A 26,128-nucleotide genomic window follows, 5' to 3' on the forward strand; every position below is an offset into this window, starting at 1 on the left:
CCTGCCACCCAAAGGTAATTTCACTCAATAAAAATTTACAAACTACTGGAAACTAGTTTGTTAATAAAATCAATAAAAATTAACAAACTAGTTTCCAGTAGTTTGACAATTTTTATTGAGTGAAAATACCTTTGTATGGCAGGAGGGCTGGTGATAGGTCTCACATGTGCTGAAATAATAACATGAAAAGTTGACACACTATTTACAGTGAACATTGTGGTGAGTAAAAAGTGATGTAAGTGGTCTATAAGAGGCTATGCAAGTGGGGGCCCGGTCCCCCAACCAGAGACCCGCAGGCGCAACAGTCCACCGGCCTGCAGATGGGGCAAGGTTCCTAAAGAACCTGCAGGTCCCCCACCAGGACCCCACCCTTGGTACAGTGCAGTGACAGGAACATGCCAGCATCCACTGTGCACCAATTTAAGCTGGCCACACCAGGGAACCCTCCCACTGTAAACCCCCACAGCCATAACATGCCAGGAACACAGGACATGGACTTGGCGACATCAACAAGATGGTACAACTGACTCCACCCCCTCAGCCCACGGTGGTTAAATCAGACACAACGACAAAGTGAACCCTAGAGCCCTCTGCCAGAACCCCCAGCAGAGGCCAGCCAGCCCTCACGCTGGGCCCCCAGGCAGCAGAGGCCAGCCAGCCCTCACGCTGGGCCCCCAGGCAGCAGAGAGCTCCAGGCCTCCCGAGGAAGGGTGGGAGAAAGAGGCAGGGGAGAAAGCAGAAGAAGGGGGTCAGTGGGGAAGACGCTAAGGAAAGCCGGGCCTTAGACAAAGGTTAGGAGTTGGTGGCGTTCCGCAGTCTAAGATGGCGGAGAGTTTCAGTGTGAGATAAATAATTCCTTCCTTCTCCGAAATGAGAAAAAACTTTTACTATTTACATGTCCTTTGCACTGCACTTTGTGTTTAAATGTGCTTGAGAAATTAAAGTTGACACTAAACTGTTTTGAAAGACCTCAAGTGGTGCTACAACAATTAGAGGGAATACGTTCTCTATGGTGGGAGACGCCTTTGTCTCTCCATGTGGAATAGAGGGACTATGACTTGTCTAGTTCTGAGTGCGTAGAGGGCAGGGAGAGGATGTCTCCAAACTCCGTCCCTTTATTAGGTTCTGGTAGTTGCTTGTCATGTGCCTTGTCCTCAGTAGAATTTCTCTGCCTGGTGTGCTCATTTACTAATATATGTGATCATTCTTTAATCAGGAAAGGCCAGTTATTATTGGAAATGTTTTGTTACCTATGAAATAATTAAGACATTGTATTTTTTGGCCCATGCTATAATATTCTCAAATTTTTGACCCCTGATATTAGGAAATCCTGTAAATCAACACAAATTAAATGAAGTAAATGCACATACAGCTTGCAGTCAATTGTTTAATTCTGTAAGAAGAAGCCATAGCTGCAATGACAATGAAAAAAAAAAGTGCTTGTTGAAAATTCCTGACAGTCTCATGTTCAGACTCACACCCTTCATATTATCAATATTAGTGTTCCACATTCAGCATGTCAGCAGATCTACATTACACTGCATCCACTCATGAGACATATGAGGTGAGAGGCAGCCTGTCTTGTCTCTCTCTCTCTCTCTCTCTCACACACACACACACACACACACACACACACACACACACACACACACACACACACACACACACACACACATAGCAGCCTCGTCCAGACAGAGATCAGTTCAGTTGCGGCAGTATTTTGCTAATGGTGACAGTAGAGGCAGATTGACATTTTTACAAATGTACGTACAGAACTGTATAGTGAGTTCTTGTTGCACAGAATATTGAGAATATAAAATGATTGAAAGATAAATGCAGTCTGGTCTCTTGAGTTTGCATTGCCATAACTATGATCCTTCTTTGCATTTGACTCTAAGAAAAAGCTTACATTAAGGAACATAAAAAAAGTGCAACCTTGAAATTCATCAGGTTTTCACCTATAGACTGTCTGCATTTCAATTAAGATTTGAATAAATAAGACACATTGCAGCATTTGCACAGTGTAAAACATCATTTGGTCTAAATAAGACAACCCATAACCCCCCCCAAAAGACCAGCTTTGATAGCTGTGTTACATGTGTAAATAGCATTACATTAATACTACAAGAATGTTTCTCATTCACTTCGAACTATAGCAACATGACAAAAGCAACTTTGTGTTTCTCACAAATATTAGTAAAACTGATGAAAATCAAAAAAGCACAGTAGCACATTACACAAAGAATAGCAGTACTTAGTCTATTAAGCACTTTAAAGATCAAAATCCAAACTCATCCTATTTCAAATCTTCAATCTTGAAAGATAAAAGATTGGAAGATTTTATGTGAAACTGATGCAAAGAACTGGCTTAAAATTCAGTAATGCCCATTGGATGACAGTGTATTTGCCCTTCTTCCTCTTTTCAGACTGATGATGTTGAGGTTAGATCAGGTTTCTTCATTCATTTCCATAGCTTTGTCATGCAGCTCGTGAAGAATGGGAGTCAGGATTGCTTTCATAGTCATATATAGAGACTCAGTCTTCTCTGAAGGAGGGTCAACCTACAGACATAAAAACACAAACCAATGCAAACAATCTTATGTAATTTAAACACACATCACAATATATTTTGGATGCTGCTTATGTCAATAGTCACCTTAGTAAACACTTTTATTGTTTGGTTGAGAAAATTAATTTCCACGTCTTCAGGCATTGGAAGAAGATGAGCAGCACAGTTGAGGACACAGAGCAAAGTGAGCCGGTGACCCTGAGGAATGGATGAAATAATCAGATCACAAGACAACAGGATTTAAAGTAAAAAAGACAAAATAAAAAATGACACCAACTTCCAATTGTTCTAGTTTTCTTTTCTACACAAATGTGAGCAGAGTCAACCAACCCAAATTAATTTAAATTTGACATGAATTTGAATGTATTCATGACAACGGATTTACCAGAAGATGGTTGGAGTAGATGGTGGGTCTATGCTTATATTTAGGCAACAAAGGCATTGTAAAGGCCCAGCTGATCTACAGGTAGATGGTAATGGTCCATACAGTCTAAAGGTAGACTTCCATGTGGTATATTAATAGAGTGAAAGTATAAACAAAAGTATAAAACAAAAATGCTCAACCTATATTCAGAAAATGAACCTTAAAACCAGCTGTCATGGATTCTCTGATTTTGTGATGTCAAAGCAGATGAGTCACTGCCCTCAACCATAGCTCTGCTACATTCTCATTGTATGAGAAAAAGTCAGCTAATCAGGGTTAGATCAGACAAATCATAACAAAGTTACATCAAGGCTCTTTACATATAGAGCAGGTCTAGACCAAACTCTTTATAAATTCATTTAAAGAGACCCAACAGATCCCCCGATGAGCAAGCACTTGGCAACAGTGGCAAGGAAAAACTTCCTTTAAGAGGCAGAAACCTCGACCAGAACCAGGCTCGGGGGGGCGGTCATCTGCCTCGACCGGTTGGGTTGAGAGTGGGAGAGAGAGAGTGAGATAGGCATTAGGGGATGGTAGATCCTCTCCTCCAATTAAAAATAGAGTTTGTCAAAGGTCAGCTTTACTGCCCCTTCTTTCCTTATATATTAGCCTTTGAATATTTTGAAGATTAGAATCTTCAATCTATTTAAATAGCAAACTATCTTTATTAAAATGGCTGAAGGCAGATTAAAAGTTGTCATTGTTTGAACATCACATTGCCCTATCGCCCCGAATTGCAACGTTTGCTCTGATTCTGACACAAGTAAGTGTTTCCTCCCTGTCCATACACCCAGTTACAGTGTAGTCTGAACAAAGCAGCTGAATATTGCGACAGAGGAGTGTTGCAGTGTTTGTTTAAACAGTGATGCACCTTTTCCAGTGAATCCAGAGTAGTCTCTGGGTTCATCTTCTTCCCACTCAGAGCTCTTATGTCCTCGCTGCTAATGATCGGGTCCTTGAGTTGTTCAAGCCAAGACCACATCAGACTGGAGAGGAGCAGAGGATCTCTCTCCATGCAAAGCCTCTCCCAGGCCCCCTCTCGGGAGTTCAGCTCTGTCTGAAGATCACAGCAAAGAGCATTCTTACAATAAGCTATGTCGCATAAGGCATCAAAAACTTTAAATCAGGAATAGCCTGAGCAGGTTAGTGTGCCATAATGCTCATTAGTCTCTCACAGTTTTGGACGCGGTTCCAAAATGATGTATACATATGTAGACAGCTGATTAGAAACCCAGATACTCAAACATTATCATGAAATCCAGCTAAGGACACAATATTTATCCGTTCTTCATCACCACGTTTCCCTGCAGTTTTTTATAGCTGATCTGCCACACCTCATTTTTTTGAAGCTTTGAAGGGAAAACAGGCAATGCTGCTACATACAGCAGAGCCCACTAAAGCACTCAGGTGACTGAAGTATCACAGTTTGAGCAACAGCTCACAGTGTGTTGAAGAGGTTTGTTGGGCGGATACACACTTCTCACAGCAAGATAGTTCTGGGTTTGAACCCCAGAACATAAATGTTCTCCCTGCTCCTGCACGGGTTTGATTTACATGCGTTGGCCCTGTGATAGCCTGGAGACCCTAAAAGCTAAAATGTCTGATTACATTGTAGCTATCTGCTGCAGGTGCAGAGTCCTCTGATATGAGAGTACTTTATCAACTGACACAAACACACACACAGAGATAAAAACACAGACACTGACACACACACACACACACAGGGTTAAAATCAATGTTGTTCACTTTGTTCATACATTACTGTGGGACAATGAAACACACAGATATCCAACAAAAGATACATATACACAAACATATTCACACACACACACAGTCACAGAATTATCACAGAATGCATTAAAGTCCATGTTGTTCACTTTGTTCATACATCACTGCTTTTGCAGCTAGTGGACTGATGGTGCTGACTGCTCTGCCTGCACCCACATACAGAGAAGTTTGAACTTCCCTGCCCCTTGACTTTGGTAACAGAATAATGACAATAAAAACAAATATTTTGCCCAGATTACTGCACTTATTTCAGTCTTTACCTATTCCTATCCCTGAAGCCAATTTAGCAAATGGGATAAGTGAGTATCCTGATTCATTTGGAATTGCAAGGCCCCTAGGATAAGATACACATTATTGGGCTTTCACTTTTAGATAGGCCTCCTCAGAGTTTACTAGGATACTCATCAGCTACAAAACATGATATCCATAGTTGGTGGGTTAGGTTTTCAACAGAAATCTGGTCTGGTCTAGTGAAAAAACTCACAATTCAACAAGAAATTCAAATATTAATGTGGTCAGTTAACAATCCAAACTGTTCAAGCCGTGAATGACAGCAGCTTCACCCAATGGGTGAGTAAAGGAATTACAGCGCTCTGTCTTGTGGTTGATAATCCGGAATTCATAGAACTATATCTGAAGGATATGACCTTGGTCAACAGGATTTTCATAGGTATTTGCAACTCCGACATTATTTTGATAAGAATGTTAAAGGACCTATGCCAAGCAATGTCAGGTAAGCAGGTATTACTAAGATGTTCATCAGGGGACTATAACTTGAAATTATCTAGATTTGGAAAAATTGTGTTTGATTTTTTTATAACACCAAAACAAAAGTCCAAACAGGTGGCCTTACAACCTAAGTGCTGGAGAGAGTGTGGCCACTGTATGGCAGACCACACACATATATTCTGGAGTTGTCCTGGCCCCTCCTCCCATCTTTTTGGGATGAGGTTCATAAAATTATCAGGGAAGTCCTGTGTTATGACATTGACTTCTCCTGTTTGTCCTTTTACTTGGGGAACATGGACTTGGAAATATCTAAGGAGGACAGATATCTCTTGAAAGTCTTCATGGCAGCAAGCAAAAAAGTTATAACAAGGTGTTGGCTTCAGAAGGAACCTCCCACTGTCAACGATTAGTCAAACATAATTAGTAGCATTCAATGGATGGAACGGATGACCTTCAGTCTAAGACTGCGAAAGGATAAAGGAGATGGTTTCTGGGGAAAGTGGGACAAGTAATGTGCAAGGAGGAAACAAAGAGGAACAAATTAATATAGACTGCTATCATAGTCTGTATTCATTTATTAGTGCCCCCCTGTTCTTGCTCTTGTTGTTTCTAATGTCTGTTCTATATACCGCTACTGGCCATGAGTGTATTTACTATAATGCCATTTTAGTTACTTACTTCTGTGATCACTGTATGGTATGTGTGCAAATACTCAGAAAAGAAGTTTGAACTAATAGTGGTGGTAATAAATGGTGTTATTCCTCTGCATGTTATGGAGAAGCCTACCTGCCACATCAACACCTTGGAGGTCAGGTCTTTGTCCGTCAGGTCCATAGCCAGAACTCTGGCCACCAGCAGGCGTCTGCTCTCTGGACCGAGCGTGGACCCTATGAGGGGAACCTCTATGTACCTTTCTGGACTATCATCTGACTCCTCGTTGCTTACCCCTCTGCTCCTGGTTATTAAGCCTGCCACTGTGGCATTACAGTGGGATTTTCTTCCTTGCTCTCTTAGATCTAAAGGCAAACTCTGATGCCCCTTATGTAGCTTCTTTTTTAAAAGAGGAGGCCTAGTATCTTGATTTGGTGCTGTATTTGCGACATGAATGCTGCTGATATCCTGAGGAGAGAGCTCAAGCCAGGCTTTACAGCCTGGAAGGCTGCTGTGGGACAGGGAGCGCTTGATTAGCCAGCTGATTTGCTTGTTGTGCTTCATTTTTTCAAAATGAAGCAGCTGTGGTTCCTTGTGAAGGAAGGAATCACTAAGACTCCTTCTTTTAGACAGAGAGGATCTTCGAGGGCTCTCTAAACTTTGCTTGATCCATAGAGGATCAAGGTCATTATCACTGATGAGAGGCTGATCATGTGAGGGTCTAGAATGCAGAGCTGGTGGGCTTAGAGGATGAGATAAATATAGTGGTACAGGAATCCCCTTTCCCCTCATTTCCTTCCCCAGCTGCTGAAGGGCTTGCTGGGACACAGTATTTTCTACCTCTGCAGTGAGATCAGGGATCTCCAACCACTCCTCTTCAATCATCACTTTTCTGTTGGCTGCAATGTCGATGAGAAGTCTGCACACTAGCTGGACAATTTTTGGCACATTCTTCATCTGCCGAGCTTCATAGCCATGCAGCAGGTGGCGCTGCCTAGTGAGATACTGGGACAAGGTGACAGCACTTGCTTTGGGTTCAGCACAGGAGAAGACACTTCGGAGGGGAATCAAGAACTGGGCAAACTCCCTGACACACAGCAACTGGCCTCTAGTCTGGATGGAGTTGGGTCTCTTGGCTCGCACAAAAAGGATGGCTTGGTCAGCACTCATACGAGATGTGAAGACCAAATAGCAGGCCAACAACACACCTACACAAAGACATATAAAACAAAACTTACATTTTAAAAGCACAAGTGAGGATTGAAAGGAGGATTGCAGATAACTAACCAGTTCTTCCAAGACCAGCATGGCAGTGGACAGCCATTTTTCCCTCTTGGACAGCAAACGACATGACTTTCACCATGTCAAGGATTGTAGTCAGAGATGCCACACCATAGTCTTTCCAGCCAAAGTTGTAGTAATAGACTACAACACACAAAAACAAAGGATGGAATTTAGAGGCACCATCTATCTAAATAATTTTATAAAGAGTTTGGTCTAGACCTGCTCTATGTGTAAAGTGCCTTGATGTAACTTTGTTATGATTTGGCGCTATACAAATAAATCTGATTTGATTTGATTTGATCTACTATGTGGTAATATTTAGATTTTCTGTCATTCAGGTACACTAAAAACAAGTGTGATACTCCTAAAACATTATCTGACTCATGACAGACTGCATTAAATCAGCGAATTCAGAGATTTTCTGTTTCATTTGCCTAATTCTTCTTCTGTGCAACTGTTTTTTCTATATCAGCACTTGCAGTGAAGTGACATGACTTCAGGGTGTGTTTCAGATAGCTTAATTTGAAGATACTAAAAGCTTTTGACACCTTTTACCATATTCCGTATCCTGGAAACAGACTGATCTGGTCTGATTTAAAAATGAAAATCTTCATGAGCTTAAATGGGGTCTTTTTAAGTTTTTCATATTTCAGCAATCTTATTTTATCTGTGTTCAGAAGGCTGTTTACATCTTAAATGTCTTTCTGAGATGTGCAAATATTCTGGTCGGGAACCCTTCTGGAAACTTTCCATGTTCATGTTTCCTGTGCAGGACTTGAACATTTTTTTAAATGTTGCCTTTAGAATAGTCCGAAATCAGTGAAGCCCAGTCCACCATTAGATTTTTGCTTTTTAGAAAGGAGAATTCTGAAAAAGAGGAGCAAGAAGTAAGGATGACTGAGTTAAGATTTCAATAGTTTGTTAGGATGAGCCCTCCTTCACAATGAAATCCCTCAGTACTCAGTTACTAAGAAGCATATCACATTCAGCAAAACAGAACATGGATTGCTTCAAGGAACTGCTAAATCTAGCTGAGTCTCGAGCGAAGCATTAGACCATTATAAAAGTAGTGTATCTTCATTGTTTGGCAAAAGGGGGATTCAATCTGATGCATGTATGTCCCTAATGAAGGACATTATTTGACATCCTGATCTGAAAGTTGTAATACAGGCTTTATGTGTCTTTAACCGGCACCTTAATCTAGACTGGACAGCCGTGTTAAGTGTGAATGCAAATAGAGGATTAGGGGTACTGTGATGAGGGAATTTCACCTGCAGTGGTTTAGGATGGCACACATCGCGGTGGATTTGTGTCAGTCATGCACAATTAAGTCGAGCTATGGTTATAGCTTGACAATAAAGCCATCTAATCGAACTTCTGTCCTTGTCCCTGTATACATGCATGGAAGTGAAATTGATTTATTTGTTGAAATCATGTCGCCTCCACTTCAATAGGTGGTGATATGCACTCTTTTGGCTTCTGGGTAATGAGCCACTACCGATTGATCTATGACATCACAGACCACAACAAAGACCGATGAGCAAGCCAGTCACCAAAAGTGAATACTCTGTTCTGACTTTGCAATTATAAAAAGATCTAATCACTCACATCACAGTGACACACCTCTTTTCATCCAAGAATGTGTTTGTCCTTCCATCACTTACCAAATCTCTAAGTGGCACTACATATGCCTGTTGGTTTGTGAACTGATTTCGTTGTGTTAGTGAGAGTTGATTTAGAGACTCACTGCCTGCTTCCATGAAAGTTTCAGGCCGATAAGTGAAGCCACTCTCCTGCTCCAGAGTGTTACCACAGCTGGCATGTTCTCCAGGCCGCTGCAAGTTAATGACTGTCTTCAAACCACACCTGACCACACAAATAAGTCAGAGATATTGTACAGGGCTAGGGTTAGCCGATACAAGCCAATACAACAAAACCTAGACAATGACATCATGGCAACTGATAATCTCAACTTCATTTAACTGTTAACTTGTGTGCTAATTTAAAATCACATGAAAATAAATCAAAGTAAGTATTTCAATTCTAAAAATGTTTGATAGATGGAGACTACTATACCTTTGAAACTGTTCAATTATATTATATTTCTCTATGATTTCAGTGGAAGGCCTTGCCATAGCTAGCAAGTTGTCAGTAATCCTGGAAGTGGAGAATATAGCAAGTTATGGGAAAAAGCAAATGGAAATAATTAATCTGATAGTTAATCTTTTTGAAAAAGCAAAAGCTCAACTTTCAGGACCCAAAGATACCGACAAGAATCCAAAGATTGTGGAAAGATATATAGTGACAGAAAATGTTACTATTTCAGTGATTTCATGTTGACACAATCTCAATGAAAAATAAAAACCAGGAAAAGTGTATTGGCTTTTCATATAACTATTGAGCAGTGTAGCATTGAGGGGAAAAAAACAACACAAACAATATAGTTTAAGTTTAAAGCTCTGAGAGAACATACCAGGACGAATAGAGTCCTTTGATAGCTTGCTCTTCATCACTCCAACGAGAAGGATTTTCATATTTACAAGCTTTTCCTCCACAGGCCATTGAGCACTGCATGTGACCAGGTATGACATGCCTCAGGGTCTCCCCCATTTTGGTGTACTTTGCTGTGGGGACACTCACAATGACTGGAGAAAAACAAAGCAAAAAAATGTTAAAGATTTTGAGATACTGATCAGTTCTGAGTTTGATGGCGCTTTACAGCCTAAGACAACACATCCAAATGATCAAGCAATAGTTTAGTGTGGTTTAATCTGCCAGTCTTGTAATTAGAAGGATGCTGTGACAGATTCACGCTAATGGCCACGGTGACTCTGTGGGAAGAGGAGGGGAGCTTCTCCAGAGTAGAACTGCATCTGTGCTGCAGGACCTTCAGCAGAGAGTCTGCAGTCATGCCTCTTCAAACACGCTGGCATTTCACCAGCTAAAGAGTGCTGTCCTCTATGCAGCTGCATTTTGCTGTGTGGGTTGTGCCATGACCACGGAGAGTAGCTCTACACTAACAAAAGCTCCTGACTCAACAGCTCTGAGCCCATGGTGAACCATCGCTGAACAATCCCCCATTGGCAAACAGAGGCAAATACAACCTGTAAGCTCACCAGCAGCATTTGAAGTGTCGCCATGACAACCACCTCCAAAGTAGAGGTAGATGGGGGTGAGTGCTGCACATACCTGCTCACACAGACACACACACACACACACGCACGTTCACACAGATCTAAAGAAGGCAGCTTGGATACAGCCCTGAAACCACAGTACCAAACAGCTCCAAGGATTTATCAGACAAATACCCTATTCAGCTTTGCTGACTGAGTAAATCCAAGTGGCGATCATAACAAAAAAACGTCACGACTATGAATTCTGTTATTGCAGCCTTTTTCTTTAATCTTCTACTGAATACAGCAACTCCTAAATCATCTGCAATGCCTATTGTATATCTGGAATCATTCTCACCTCTGAATTTCTGAGAGCTAGCTTCCATAGTCTCATCATTCAGATCATCAACCTGTCTATTAGACCCAGTACCTACTAGCCTCTTTAAAGAGATCTTTTACTTAATTGAGCCGTTCACTCTAGATCTGATTCATTTGACCTTATCTTTGGGTTATGTACCTCAGACTCTTAAGACTTAAAACTCATTAAACCCCAGCTTAAAAAGCCAAATCTTGATCCAGATGCTTTGGCCAGCTATAGACTCATATTGAACCTTCCATTCTTTTCTAAAATCCTTGACAAAGCCATAGCAAACCAATTACACGGCCATCTGGATGGGAATGGTTTGCTTGAAGGGTTTCAGTCAGAATTTAGAGCCCATCTTAGCACAGAAACAGTGCTGGTTAAAGTCTCCAATGACATTCTAATGGCTTCAGACAATGGATCAGCCTCCATACTTCTCCTTCTAGATCTTAGTGCTGCATTCGACACCATAGATCATAATATTTTACTACAGAGACTGGAACATGAAATTGGGATGAAAGGAACTGCACTAAGGTGGTTCAAATCCTACTTATCAGATAGACATCAGTTTGTTCATGTTAACAACAGCTCCTCCTCCTCCTCCTTTCACTGTTATGCAGACGACACTCAGCTGTACCTATCAATAAAGCCAAATGAAGTCAGTGAGATAGTCAAACTGCGGAGATGTCTTGAAAACATAAAAGTCTGGATGACCCAAAATTTTTTACTCGTTAACTCCGACAAAACTGAAGTTATTGTACTTGGCCCTAAGCACCTCAGAGAAACACTATCTAAACATCTAATCAGTCTGGACGGCATTACTTTGGCTTTGAGCTCCACTGTAAGAAACCTTGGAGTAATTTTTGACCAGGACATGTCCTTTGTCCCTCACATAAAACAAGTCAGTAGGGCAGCTTTCTTCCACCTGAGAAACATTAGGAAAATCAGAAACATCCTCTCTCAGGATGATGCAGATAAACTAGTCCATGCAACTTCAGTTGATTCAGAACGCTGCTGCATGAATATTAACAGGAAGTAGGAAAAGAGATCATATCGCTCCTGTGTTAGCTGATCTTCATTGGCTGCCAGTAAAATATAGAGTAGAATTCAAAATCCTTCTTTTAACATATAAAGCTCTTAATGGCCAAGCTCCATCATATCTCAGAGAGCTCATAGTTCCTTACTGTCCTAGTAGGCTACTCCGCTCTCTAGATGGAGGTTTACTTGTGGTTCCTAGAGTCTCCAAGAGTAAATCTGGAGGCAGATCTTTCAGTTATCAGGCTCCTCATGGAACCAACTTCCAGTTGGACAGGACTCTTTAGCAGTTTTCAAGACCAGGCTTAAAACGTTTCTGTATGACAGAGCTTATAGTTAAAAAGTTAAAGTCCATCTACTCTTTAGCTATGCTGCTGTAGGCCTAGGCTACTGGGGGAAGGACTGCGCAATTTTCTCTTTCTCTCATCGCCATCCCATGTTCCTCAACGCCTGCTGCTCCCTTATCCTAATGAATTCCATACTACAGCATCATCTCTATGAACTTTATGTGCCTGCCTACACCTGTTTTCAATATCCCCCTCCCCTGCTCTCATTCTCACCCTACACTACTATACTCGACTCGCTCTCTCTCTCCCACTCTCAACACAACCGGTCGAGGCAGATGGCCGCCCCCCTGAGCCTGGTTCTGCTCGAGGTTTCTGCCTCTTAAAGGAAGTTTTTCCTTGCCACTGTTGCCAAGTGCTTGCTCATTGGGGGATCTGTTGGGTCTCTTTAAATCATTTTATAAAGAGTTTGGTCGAGACCTGCTCTATATGTAAAGTCCCTTGATGTAACTTTGTTATGATTTGGCGCTATACAAATAAATCTGATTTGATTTGATCTGCATATGGTCTTTTATTCTAAACCAGGTCTAGGTTCTATATTAATACAATTTATCAAAGGTCTAAGTACACAGAGAAAGGTTCACTCCCTGCATTCAAAACTTTGGAATGTCACCTGGACCAAACATCCAACCTGCTATGTTTTTCTATATCACCCAAAATCCCCACACTATTCATATAAAAAATGTATTAATTGAACATTTTCTCTGTTGTCTTTCATTTCAAAACAAAGAATCCAGATTTGAAACTGTATCTGTATGATTGTTTTATTGACTTGGAACTAGTGTATTTGACATAAAATATCATTACTATTGCCAGCTTACTACTAAGCACTGGTTTCCTCTCAGACAAGACTTTGTAAGTGTAACACAGACATTGTGTTTGAAGCTCACTGAACAATTCAGCAGTCAGTCCAACTGGAGCCAAAAGGTGAAATGATACTGCTGAATCAGTGAGCCTTTCAGTATGAGTGTGGTGATGGTGGTGGAGGTTAGGACTTCAGTCATTCCCTATCTTCTGTTCTACCTGTTGTTTTCAGTCATTTAACGTTTTATTGCATCTTACAACCTGTCCCAGAAAAAAGAGATTCATGAAGCAAGTCCAAATAACCATTAGGTAGTCTGCAGTTAGTCAAAGTCAAGATCAGACTTTCCTTGTACCCAAATATTTCAATTTAGAAGAAACCAGCAATCAGAGCAGAGTAGCACTGTAATGGGTTCCTGAAGGAAGGATACACCGTAAGATACTATACATAAACTTAGGCACATTAAATCTATCTAGAGAAATTGTTACATCAATTTATAGGAAGCAGCGACGTAAACAGCATTCATTAATTTTCATGAAAAATAATAATGAAATGATAATGAATAAAGCTTCACTGTAGCTTCATTATAATTCCAAACTTACTAATTATTTAAGTTAATTGAGTGAAACAACAATAATAACAATCATTCCATAGTCATTAAAAATCTTAATATTAGTTAGTTCAATCTGTTGTGTATGTGTTGCAGAGCTCTCCTACCTGTCTCCATCTCTGTGCTGTTGTCTCCACCGCGGGCTACAGTCATGGAGTAAGGCAAGTCACTCAGTACACTGACACCAGCTGCCATTGCAGGGGGGCTGCAAAGTGTGAATAAACATGATGTCAAAGGCAATTGTGGAAAAAAGGAAATCAGCTTATGGACACAAGCTTTGTGCTGATAATTCATGCAGTGTCAAGGTGCACACACAAGTGAGATATGGGGACTGTGAGCTTCGTTGCCTGGCACGAAAAACCCAGGGGGAGAGGGAAATGTGCTAACTGAGCCACCAAGTCAGCAGCTCATGTGTCGGTCTCCCCATTGGTCCTCTGGGAGCAGGTACACATGGCCTGGGGACAACAGGGGGAGCTCATCAGAAATCTGAGGTGCCCTGTCCACAGAGAACACGAACATGTTTCAGGACAAGCATGCATCAAAGAGGGCTCATCTGAGTTGCAGCCAGTAGGCAGTTTAAACTGCATCAGAAATTCCTCTCTTCAAATTCTGATGCCACACTTTTAGCACACTTTTCAATTACTCAAGCATATATATACACCCGCTATTATCCAGTTTGAGAGCAGCTTGTACATGAGATTTATTTAGCCTCACATTACAAATGTCATATACATCTCCCAGAGTGTCAGTTTAACTCCAGGGACCAACAGTTTTTTTATGTTACACCGAGGGCTCTCATAGGATTAACCACTCATTAAAATGTGCTCCTTTACCCATCTCTGCCTCACTCTGGCCATCATCAACTGAGCAGCTTCAGTGTAAACACCATTTTCAAATAGACTTAAACTCAGCAGCCATTCTGTTGTTAGGCGTTGCTAATAAAGCTAACTGGGGCTCTGTCCCAGCAAGCCATGTAGCTAAATGGAATTGAGCCATCAGTAATTTATCACTGTATACAACATGCTAACATTTTCCATTAAGTACATTATTTATTGCAGAAAATCATCTGGATAGTTTAAATTCTCAAATTTTTATTCTTTACTGCAGTTGTATACTATTAATATTGTGCTCTTCATTTTTAATTCGATAGATCATAACAATGGAAAGTCATATGGTCACAGGTGTTTTAGAAGATCAGTGAACTACAGGTGTGTTTTTCATGGTGCCATTCTGAATGTTCTAGGAACATCTGTAGATTTTAACTCAACCCCTCTAAAATAACCATTTGGTACATTGAAGATCAATAGTTTGTTATTAATCATGAATTGGAAATAGGGCTTTCAATACTTAGGCTTGGATAATGCTTACATATATACACTTAACAGTCAAAAGCTCAGACACACTTTCTCATTCAAATTAATAGGAAAGTGTACACCCCACAACAAAAACTGCACATCTAGTACCGTATTTTCCGCACTATAAGGCGCACCTAAGAGCCTTCAATTTTTTCAAAAGCTGACCATGCGCCTTATAATCCGGTGCACCTTATATATGGATCAATATTGATATTGATCCATATATATATCTGCCAGTGGATCGTAAATGCCTGGGCTGATATATCAGTCTCAACTGTGGTCCGAGCTTTCAGGAAGGCAGGAATTGTCACTGAACTGCCAGACAACAACAGCGACACTGACTCGATTAATGACTTTGATGAGACGGAGCCAGGCGTGTTGGATGCCGCATTCGCCCAGCTGTTCAATTCGGACACTGAAGAAGAAGAATTCGAGGGATTGGTAGATGAGGAATGAACTGATAAAGTGAGCTTTACGTGTTTCTTTTGTATGTTTACAGTTGAACAAGGTTGGTCATATTGTGAATATGGACATTAACGCATAACGTAACGTAACGTAACGTAACCCCAGCCTCTACTGTAGCGCCTTATAATGCGGTGCGCCTTATATATGGAAAAAGTTTTAAAATATGTAATTCATTGAAGGTGCGCCTTATAATGCGGTGCGCCTTATAGTGCGGAAAATACGGTACTTTGTATTTTTTCTATGACTTTTAATGACAGCACCAAGCCTTCTAGGCATTGAATGAAGAGGTTGGCAACATTTTTATCTTTTTCCACTCTTCAAGAATGACCTCTTTTAGAGACTGGATGCTGGATGGAGAGTGATGCTCAACTTGTCTCTTCAGAAATCCCCATAGGTGTTCGATTGGGTTCAGATCAGGAGATAGACTTGGCCAGTGAATCACTTTCACTCTGTTCTTCAGAAATCCAACAGTGGCCTTAGAAGTGTGTTTAGGTTCATTGTCATGTTGGAAAAGTGCACGGAGTGATGGTAGCATCTTCTCTTTCACTATAAAGCAATAAATCTGTGAATTCATGATGCCGTCAATGAGAAGCAGCTCTCCAAAACCAGCGGCACTCATGCAAACCCACATAGGGTCACTGCCAACACATCTCTTTTGCGACACCATCAGATGAGATTTTGGCCCATTCTTCCACACAGTCTTCAAATCTTGAAGGGTCTGTGGGCCTTTTCTATGAGCTCTAATCTTTAGTTTTTTGCATATATTTTCTATTGGATTCAGGTCAGGTGATTGGCTGGGCCATTCTAGCAGCTTTATTTTCTTTCTCTGAAACCAACTTAGAGTTTCCTTGGCTGTGTGTTGGGGATCATTATTTTGCTGAAATGTCCACCCTCATTTCATCTTCATCCTCCATGTAGTTCCCTATAGTAGAGCTTTGTTTGTTAGTTTTTAACTTTGTATTCTTTCAATATTTATGCCCTGAAGAAGTGTGGCCAGGTTTATTTTTTTTTATATAATAGAACTAGGGCTGAACGATTTTGAATTGAATTGCGATTTTTCTGGCAGATATTGCAATTAATGCGAATAAAGAAAAGTAATGGTAAAATAAAAAATAAACTCTTACTAAAATAAAATAGCTCTACCTTTTTCCATTTACAAAATGCACTATGAAACTCAGGTATGGCTTGGTTGTTCGGCTTGACCACAGATCTGTAGTTGTGGCAAAATACTCTATATTTTCAAGCTCTTTCAACACATTTTCTTTGCATTCAGCATACAGCTGTGGGATGGCAACCTTAATTGAAATATGTGCGTGACGGAAGCACATACCGCTTATCCAGCGTGCGGAGGGGACTTTTAAATGACTCTTTGGCGACGATGTTGATGGGCACCATATTCTTAGCAATATAGCGCGTTATAGCTGTCGTTATCTCCTGGTGTTAGGGAGTTACACTGGCGAACAAAGCCGTAATTGTCTGTTTGGCCTGTGTAGAAGTTTCGCTCAACGTTTCCCTTGACTTTTTTGCCATGCACTCGTCATGCAAATGCATGTGGTGGACTTTTAAGTGTTTGTATTTGTTGTGTTTCCACTGGATGTGGCAACTTTCACCCGACAAGTCTTCCACAGCACCTGTGTCTGGTGTTCGTTGCTCGCCTCAAATCCGAAATACTCCTAAATCACAGAAGTACTGTTTCTTTTTAGTTTTAAAACCCCCGACTCTGCCAATGGTCCAGCTGAAGCCATTTTATCGATTGATCACAGCTTACACTGATTGGAATGTAATCAGTGACTGACTGGTCACTGGAGACATGTGACCAGTCTCCGCGCAGCATTACACTTCTGATTGGCGAGCTTGTCAGGATAGTAAGGCAGACGGCATACATGTGTGAAACAGTTGACAAAACAAATCCTGGGGCAAAAAAAAAACAAAAAATCATAACTTTGACAATCTTAAAATCGCGTTGTCTGAAATCACAGTTTTTGGTCTAAAACGACAGATTGTTCAGCTCTAAATAGAACTGATGGTTAATATAATTTTTTTTGTGACATATTTGGCAATGTGTGGACATAGGTGCCGGTATGCTGGTTCTTTGTAATTCGGGTTTGTAGTTAAACAGGTAGCTTTTGTGTTCTTTTCTTTTGGTGTCAAACTGATAGAGGTACATAGCTCAGTCAGAGTGAGGGTTAGGGTTAGGGTTATGTTTTATTCCTTTTATAATTTGACCAGCATCCATCGGCCCTCTTCCTCAGTTTTATTCCTTTGGTTATATTACCCATTTCCTTTTTTTTTCTATTATCCAAGGCAATAAAACCTTACATTGCCAAACTACATCTGGCTTTTTGTGTTGCGTCCTACTTTCCCTAGGTCAGGGTCGTAAGACTGAACCAGCTGATATTAATTTGCACTGACAGGGGGCGGGATTGCATGCTGATTACTGATAGATTTCAGCTGGTGTCTTGGTTTTTAGAGCCTTTTTGGACCTCCATTTCTTCATGTGTTCAATACTTTTCCCCTGTGTCATGACATTTTATTAATCATAACTTAATTTATGGACATCTAAGGTTTGATTTCCTTGCATGTGTGGGTTGCACAGGTTGTTACCGACATCTTGTGAAAATTTAATGTCAGTAGCACCTATAGAAGCATATTTACTGAAAAAAAGGTCATGTGTTTAATACTTATTCCACCCATTGATACTGCAGTGAACTTGCATGCCGATTTTCTTCACCCCTTCTCAACAGAAGACATTCTTGTTGAGGTGTTAATTTTTGTGGACGACCTGGCTGTCTCTCTGAGATAGTTGCAGTTCCATCTTTTTTTATATTTTTGTAATACTTTTGTAAAGCTTTGCCGATCTTCTTGTTGCCTTCACCTTTGTGGTTTTCAGTTTTACTGACTGAAACCCTTCAAATAAGCCATTTCTATATAGATGTGCACATAATTGGCTTGCCACTGCTTCATGAATTTTAGAGATGAAAGGGGGGTTAGATATGGAATTCTAATTACCCAAAACATCAGAATCCAGATTAGGTGTTTGAAGGAGAGCTTCAATAATGGCATTCTTGAGTCTGTGATACATAACCTAGAGATAAACTCAAATTGTACTGATCAAGTATGGAAAGTATTCAGACCCCCTTAAATTTTTCACTTTTGTTACATTGCAGCCATTTTCTAAAATCATTTAAGTTAATTTTTTTCCCTTACTAATGAACACACAGTCCACCATTTTGACAGAAAAACACAAATGTAGAAATATTTGCAAATTTAAGCTGAAATATCACATGGCCATAAGTATTCAGACCCTTTACTGTAACACTTGTATATTTAGCTCAGGTGCTATCCTTGAGACGGTTCTACACCTTCAATGGAGTCCAGCTGTGTTTTAAATTAAGTGGACTTGAAAGGCACACACCTGTCTGTCTGTAAGACCTTACAGCTCACAGTCAGAGCAAATGGGAATCATGACATTGAAGGGACTTTCCTGAAGACCTCAGAGACAGAATTGTGGCAAGGCACAGATCTGGCCAAGGTTACAAAATAATTTCTGCTGCACTTAACGTTTCTAAGAACACAATGGCCTCCATAATCCTTAAATGGAAGATGGTTGGGACAACCAGAACTCTTCCTAGAGCTGATTGGCCAAACTGAGCAATCAGGGGACAAGAGCCTTGGTGAGAGAGGTAAAGAAGAACCCAAAAATCACTATGACTGAGCTCCAGAGATGCAGCAGGGAGTAGGGATACAGCGATTAACTGATTTTACTATTAACTGCACGCCACAGTTAATTTAATCCCAAAGGCTCTTACTCCAAAAAAACTGACACTATGCCGGTACAACATTTTCGGCGCAACCTGCACGGAATGACAACAAAGTTACACCAGAGGTGCAGCTGCTTACAAGGGGATGGATGCTATGCTACATTAGTTAAACAAAGGCAGAAAGACCAAGCAGCGAAGCTTTGTTTCCACCCAAGGAAAAAGTGAAGTCGGCAGTGTGGGAATATTTCGGACAAGCAAGAATTACCAGGGAGCCATTCAAGATGACGGATTAACCATCTGCAAAACCTGCTGAAAAAAAGTTGCAGCTAAAGGTTCAAATACATCAAACGTGATGCAGCATTTGCGGGATCACCACCAAGCTTATTTTCAATGTTAGTGTTATTTATGTTTGAAAAAAGATATTTTTTTCCACCATGTTTGCAAGTTCTGTACTCAGGTCTAAAAGAATCATAGAAAGAATACCCAAACTGAAAATATTAATCAAAAGAGCCATGCAGACAGAGGTCCTGCAGCCTTTGATTCCATTAGTTTTTTTCAAAAGGGAAATACTGACAAAGATGTTTACAGAGCAGGTCACTTTTATTTAATTCCAAAGGGCGAGATAGAATTTGTTTATATTTATTATTTTGTACTGTTTTATTATATTACTGTGTTTTTTCCGACAGCAATAAATACCAATAAATAAATTAATTGAAGTTTCTAAAGAATGGTCATGTGATTTTATGCATTTACTCATTAGTAGTCTTGTGAAATTAATGAATGCATAATAATTGCGAAAATGTAATTATTCCTCAGATAATCGTACAATCAAAAGCTATAATCGTAGCATCCCTAGCGGAAAGATGGGAGAAAGTTCTAGAAAGCCAACCATCACTGCAGCCCTCCACCAATCGGGGCTTTATGGCAGAGCGGACCAAGGGAAGCCTTGCCTCAGTGCAAGACACATGAAAGCCTACACAGAGAAATAAGATTTTCTGGTCTGATGAGACCAAGGTTGAACTTTTCAACCATGAATTCTAAGTGGTATGTATGGAGAAACTCAGGTACTGCTCATCACCGACCCAATGCAACCCCAACAGTGAAGCATGGTGCTGGCAGCATGCTGTGCGATTGTTTTTCAGCTGCAGGGACAGGACGACTGGTTACAATTGAAGAAAAGATGAATGCAGCAAAGTACAGAGACATCCTGGATGAAAACCTTTTCCAGAGTGCTCAGGACCTCAGACTGGACCGAAGGTTCACCTTCCAACAAGACAATGACCCTAAGAACGCAGGTAAAATAATAAAGGAGTGGCTTTGGAAGAACTCTGACTGTTCCTGAATGGCCCAGCCAGAGCCCTGACTTAAACTCAATTGAACAACTCTGGAGAGACCTGAAAATGGCTCTCCACCAACGTTCACCATCCAACCTGGCAGAACTGGAGAGGATCTGCAAGGAGGAATGGCAGGGGATCTCCAAATCCAGGTGTGAAAAACTTGTTGCATCATTCCCAAGAAGACTCATGACTGTATTAGATCAAAAGGGTGCTTCTACTCAATACTGAGCTAAGGGTCTGAAAACTTGTGACCATGTGATATTTCAGTTTTTGTTCTCTAATTAATTTGAAAAAATGTCTACAATTCTGTGTTTTTGTCAATATGGGGTTCTGTGTGTACATAAATGAGGAAAAATTTGCTTAAATGATTTTAGCAAATGGCTGCAGGGGGTCTGAATACTTTACATATGCACTGTACATGTTAATTGGAGGGAAAACACATTAGTCTTGGGTCCATATGCTCATGCCCGCCTGGTAGCCAGTGTGTTCTTGGATGTGGAAAACATGGTGTGAGGCTGACAGCCAACTTTAAGAGTTACTGATAATGAGTGTTGAATGCGAGTCATTTCCACTGAGAGTGTTGGTAAAGAAAAGGTTGAAAACATGGCACTACCAACAACATGTTTTAACTGTGATGTGATAATGTGATAATGCCCTAATAACAAGTCCAGAAAATTAGTGGGACAGACAGTCTTCACAATACTATACCAAATATTCACTCACTCAGAATATGGAGGGAAATTTGTTTCACACACTATCAGAAGTCCAACACAAATTCTATGCCAGTCAGAATCAACATGTTGCTCAGCCACCTTCAGCAAGCATTTTGCAAGCTAAGAGAGCCATTTCCTTATTTTCAAAGTAAGAGTCAATATGTGAGAACATGGTTTAGTACCTTGAAAAATAATCAACGAAAAGTGTTGTACTGTGTGTAAGATATGTGAGAGGGTTTATCACATATATTTATATTATTATTATTATTATTAATAATAATAATAACAATAATAATAATAACAATAAATAATGCTTTGATGTAAGATGTACATCTGTTTTGAAATTTTCAAACCACCTAAAAAAAAAATGGCAAAAAAAACATTAAAACATTCTTCTTTATTGGTTTTACATATTTGTTTGGAGTTTGAACTATTATCCTGTTTAAAATTTTGTGAATTATCTGGTGAATAATTCATGAGCAAAAAACAAGAATCTATTATGAAGACATTTAACATGAAAGCCTAAAACACACTACCAAGATGGTGTAAACAGAAGGTCTTGGTTTTAATTTCTGTCTTATAGTAGGTACATTTTTCTAAGGTGATGTGTGGAGCTTTGATCAAAAATAAAAAAAGAAAACAATGATTGACATCATACCAGCAACACAGAACTGACACCTTCCAGTACAGTTATGGAGTCTGGGCTGAATGTGACTAAGATTCAGACATGAAAATATAAATGCTATATTTTTGTATTTTCTCTCCCTCACAAACTCCATGAAAAAACAGAGGGTAGAGGTGGCAGCAGCAGCAACACAACAACAGACACACAGTCAGTTTGAACACATGCAAAATGTTCAGTGATGCAGCTGCCAATTTTACTCTGAACTAACATGTCGGTTATAATTTCTGCACATGCACAATTTTCCTTTTAGTGCTACACCTCCAACAATACCTCAGGTTCCCTCTGTTCCAGATGCAAACATGCACCTCACACCACCACACCACATAAACTTTTCCTGGAGTTTTCTAAAAGAGCTGTGATTGTGTCTGTCAGAGGGAGAGGCACAGGAGAGACACTAAAGCAAGCTTCCTGCCAAAAAATTCATTTTAACTATTTAGAATCCTTGTCTGTGACATGGCATTTTAACTTATCCAACATGGAACAAGAGGCATAGTATACATTCCATGAGTGGAACTAAGATTCACCATAATTTTTATACAAATTACTTTAAATAAATGTCAAAAATGCTAAGTAAAATCTTATAAAGCTCAAAACTCTTTCAAGGTTTTAGTTGCACTGTTCACTTTTTTCTGGATTAAATTGTGCAACAATGATTGCTTCTTCAAATTATTATTTCATTAAAAAACAGGAAATATTTAGTACGTGTTACCTTTAGGGGACGTGGCATGCACTTGTAATTGCATATATATTCGATCAAAAGTAAACACTCAGTATTAAAGCAGCGAAGGGTTGTGTACTGTAAAAGCGCCATCACTAATGTCATTTGATACATCCTTCCTATGACTGCAGGTGAAGATGTGATCGTTGCACACTCACTAGTGGATCCTGGGTGTGCAGAAAGTGGACAGACACTCATAAGTTCCTCAGCTCTGATCTCCACGTGCCAGTGAAAACACCATCGTGAGCTGTCAACCTCACCAGCTGGATTCCAGCTGCTGTCAGAAGCCGTCAGCTGACTGACATCACGGTGGCTCTAACTGTTCCGTCACGACTGAGAGACTCACGTCGTGCGAACTTGTTGAGTGTTGTGTAACGCTGAGTGTTCACACTATGAGTCGAGTGCTTAACGCTAGCTAATTGGCTTACTGTTCTGCTGCTTAGCTAACACAGAGGCTACAGAGACCGAACTCACAGTTTCCTGACGTGCAACTCCGGGATTCTTTTTAAGGTCATGACGTGGTCGGTTCATCTCCCCGAAGACAGTTTAGTTATCTGACCAGGAGGGTGCGAGGGGGTGGTGGGGTTGGGGGTCCTCCACAGGCCGCATCCTTGAGCCGGCTAACAAAGCTAGCTCATCCAGCTAATTTAGCAACCTGGAATGTTGTCATGGTACGTCACATGACCACGCCCCCATACTCGCGCGGCTCCGCTCCTACAAATTGGACAGATTATCAGATGATTTACGGTGTGATGTTAATCATTAATTTGTCTAAATAATACAATTAAGCGTCTTTCTAATTTTTATAATGTATTTTTATTTTTCTGGAAACTGCAAATTTTGCAGATCGCAGGTATATTCTGCACCACAGCTCTGGAGCAATTATGTTGATTTTTACACCCATCCTTTATTTTCTTGAGTGTTTTATCCTTTGTCCTCTAATAATGCTGAAATTCGAGTACCTCATAATTTTGAATATTTAATAAATAAAAACGTGTAATTTCATAGTTTAAATTCGCAACACTGAGTGTGTAGTGACCTTATCTTTTGGTGTTGAATTCAGTTTTATTTTTAATTTTACTCCGTCTAACCTTGTGATAAACACATCGGGAATATTTAACTATGAATATGTTGTTCATTTATAAAGAAACATTCAACTTTTTAAAATGAGATTTTATTTTACTCTGAATGACTGGGGCAATGAAGTCATGTCAGTGTTATTTCTAGCATTTGCATTAAAATGTGATACTAAAACGACTTCATATCATATTAAATATCTTCAACCTAGATGTTTTCCAAGATATTCACAGGCATTTCTAATATAGCTAAAAACATATTAGTCTTACTTTTAATTAGACTGGCTTGCATGCACCAAAGCTCTAGACAGAGGCCTGCGAGAGGAGAAGTAAAACTGCACTAAGATGGTTGTTGGTTCTTAAAACTGTAAATGTATCTTCTGAAGGATATCAACATAGATAAAACAGAGGGATTCGAGAAAATAAGGGACCTCAACTGGAATCAGAAACTTTATTGGACATGACCTAAAGGTGACAAGACAAAATAATTTACATTCAGTAACTCAAAGATTTCCTCTTTGAAAGTTTTGAGGTTTTTATTTATTTAAAAACAAACAAACAAACAAAAAACTTCTGTTCTTAGTTCTACTTTTACCTCATTATAAAATCCACAGTATTATTCAGAGGCCAATCTGTATAAATATTTGTCAATTTATCTGTGATACTTTGCTGAAAAAAGATGTAGTGTTTGTTACGTTTTCAAGGTCACTCATTACACTGGTACAAATTATGTATTGGATAATGATTGACTCTGGTATCACTGCACAGTAAACAGACATCATTTTACATGAGAAGAGAAAGAAACAAGCATGAAAACCTTGAGTTCTGCAGATAAATATCTCAGCTCAGGGAACATCAAGCATCCCTGTGAACAGCAAATAAAACTGCATAAATAGATTGTATTACACAACCAAACAAATTCATAGTGACAGATAGTGACTACACCTAGATAACAATGGCACCACAGCCCCTACATATATGCCATTTATTATGTTCAGTTGGTGTTGTTTCAAAGGCATCCTCATTTAGCATGGTTTAACTCGTTTACAGAAAAAAATAAATCTCTATAAACTGTGAACGGACAGACATGAGGAACTCTGTGATTAAAGTGTACATAGTGTGCAAATGCGAGCACAGTAGCTGATGACAGACACAGGTACTGATGGTCATTGCAGTTTGAAAGTTTACCACCAGATAGAGCCATGTTCCAACAAATCTGATCATCAGGCTGCAGGTATACTGAGCAACTCAACACTGTTACTTCTGCACTGAGAAGACCAAAGACAGCTCAACTGAAAGCTGCAGGATCTTTATTTTTCTATATTTTTATTTCAAATCAAATTTATCATTTTTCTGTATTTGTTTTTTGTATGTTAGTGTTAGACAGAAACAGAACTTTGTCCAAGACAAATTTGCTCGATGTGGTAACAAAACTAAATTTAGATGCTGTTTTTTACCTGTGGAATTTGACTTACTAATTCTAATTCTTACTAATAAGACTTACTAATTCACCTAGAAAAAAAAATACAATCTTACACTGCTGTTATTGCTTTCTAAAAGCTCGTGTGACTTTAAGTTATTAAATCCATTTTAGTTTGTTGAAATAAATTTGGTAGTTTTGATTAATTTAAGCTCTGTTATCTAAATTTTGCTGTTGTTTTGCTCCTAAAGTTTGTTGTGACATATTTTAAACACAGCTTTCAAACTAAATCTGCTATGTATTTTAAGGAGTCAATAAATGAAAGCAAAGCTCCTACTCTGACAATCAGAGGTTGAATACAGATGCGTGGGCTTTTCGCGGCACTGTGGGAGCTATTTCACAAGCTATGGGCGAAATAACCGCAGAGGGAACATATCCAATCAATGATCTGAGCTCTGATATGACCTCTTGAAAGATACATTTCTGTCTGTGACGCCTCGGAGGTTTTTCTCTGGGTCTGACCAGCCTGAGGGCGGGAACTGTGGCTGCCATAGGCCGAGGTATAAATAGTCTGTCAGGATTCGGCAAAACACCACGATTACACTATAATACACTATGTTGGAACAGACACTGTAGCAGAATGAGGAGTCCTTGATGACTTTCTCGGAAAAACATTAACTTCCTTATACCTATTTTAATATTAAAGTTAGCCTCTAACCTGAGATTTCTATCTTGCAGTAACTGCTCCAGTGCATCACCACCAACACCATCATCATCGTGGTCTAACGTCCTCTAAGTGTGGGCTTTTTAAATAGTCCATCCTTTAAGATCCTTATTTTCTTCACTTATGGAGATCAATCCATGGAGGACTCGAGTAGCTTTGCATGT

At 39.9% G+C, this 26,128-nt stretch overlaps 1 protein-coding gene across 3 annotated transcripts; it reads right to left on the reverse strand.

Moving 5' to 3' along the window:
• Positions 1–1,386: 1,386 nt before the first annotated feature.
• On the reverse strand, positions 1,387–23,387 carry ptpdc1a (protein tyrosine phosphatase domain containing 1a). 3 transcript variants are annotated; one of them, XM_029503134.1, is made up of 11 exons: positions 23,219–23,339; positions 14,026–14,206; positions 13,818–13,915; positions 9,919–10,090; positions 9,522–9,602; positions 9,193–9,311; positions 7,449–7,586; positions 6,297–7,369; positions 3,865–4,050; positions 2,657–2,767; positions 1,387–2,561 (listed from the first exon to the last, which is right to left on the reverse strand). In XM_029503134.1, the coding sequence occupies exons 3-11, from the start codon at positions 13,903–13,905 to the stop codon at positions 2,448–2,450; spliced, it is 2,082 nt and encodes a 693-aa protein (XP_029358994.1). In that variant the 5' UTR covers positions 13,906–13,915; positions 14,026–14,206; positions 23,219–23,339; the 3' UTR covers positions 1,387–2,447. The 3 variants fall into 3 exon arrangements, with proteins under 3 accessions (XP_029358994.1, XP_029358993.1, XP_029358995.1); XM_029503133.1 differs by lacking the exon at positions 14,026–14,206 and having other exon boundaries at positions 23,219–23,387; XM_029503135.1 differs by lacking the exons at positions 14,026–14,206; positions 23,219–23,339 and adding an exon at positions 22,903–22,921.
• Positions 23,388–26,128: the final 2,741 nt, after the last annotated feature.

Source organism: Echeneis naucrates, chromosome 5 (genome assembly GCF_900963305.1).
Source record: "Echeneis naucrates chromosome 5, fEcheNa1.1, whole genome shotgun sequence".
Taxonomy (NCBI): Eukaryota; Metazoa; Chordata; class Actinopteri; order Carangiformes; family Echeneidae; genus Echeneis; species Echeneis naucrates.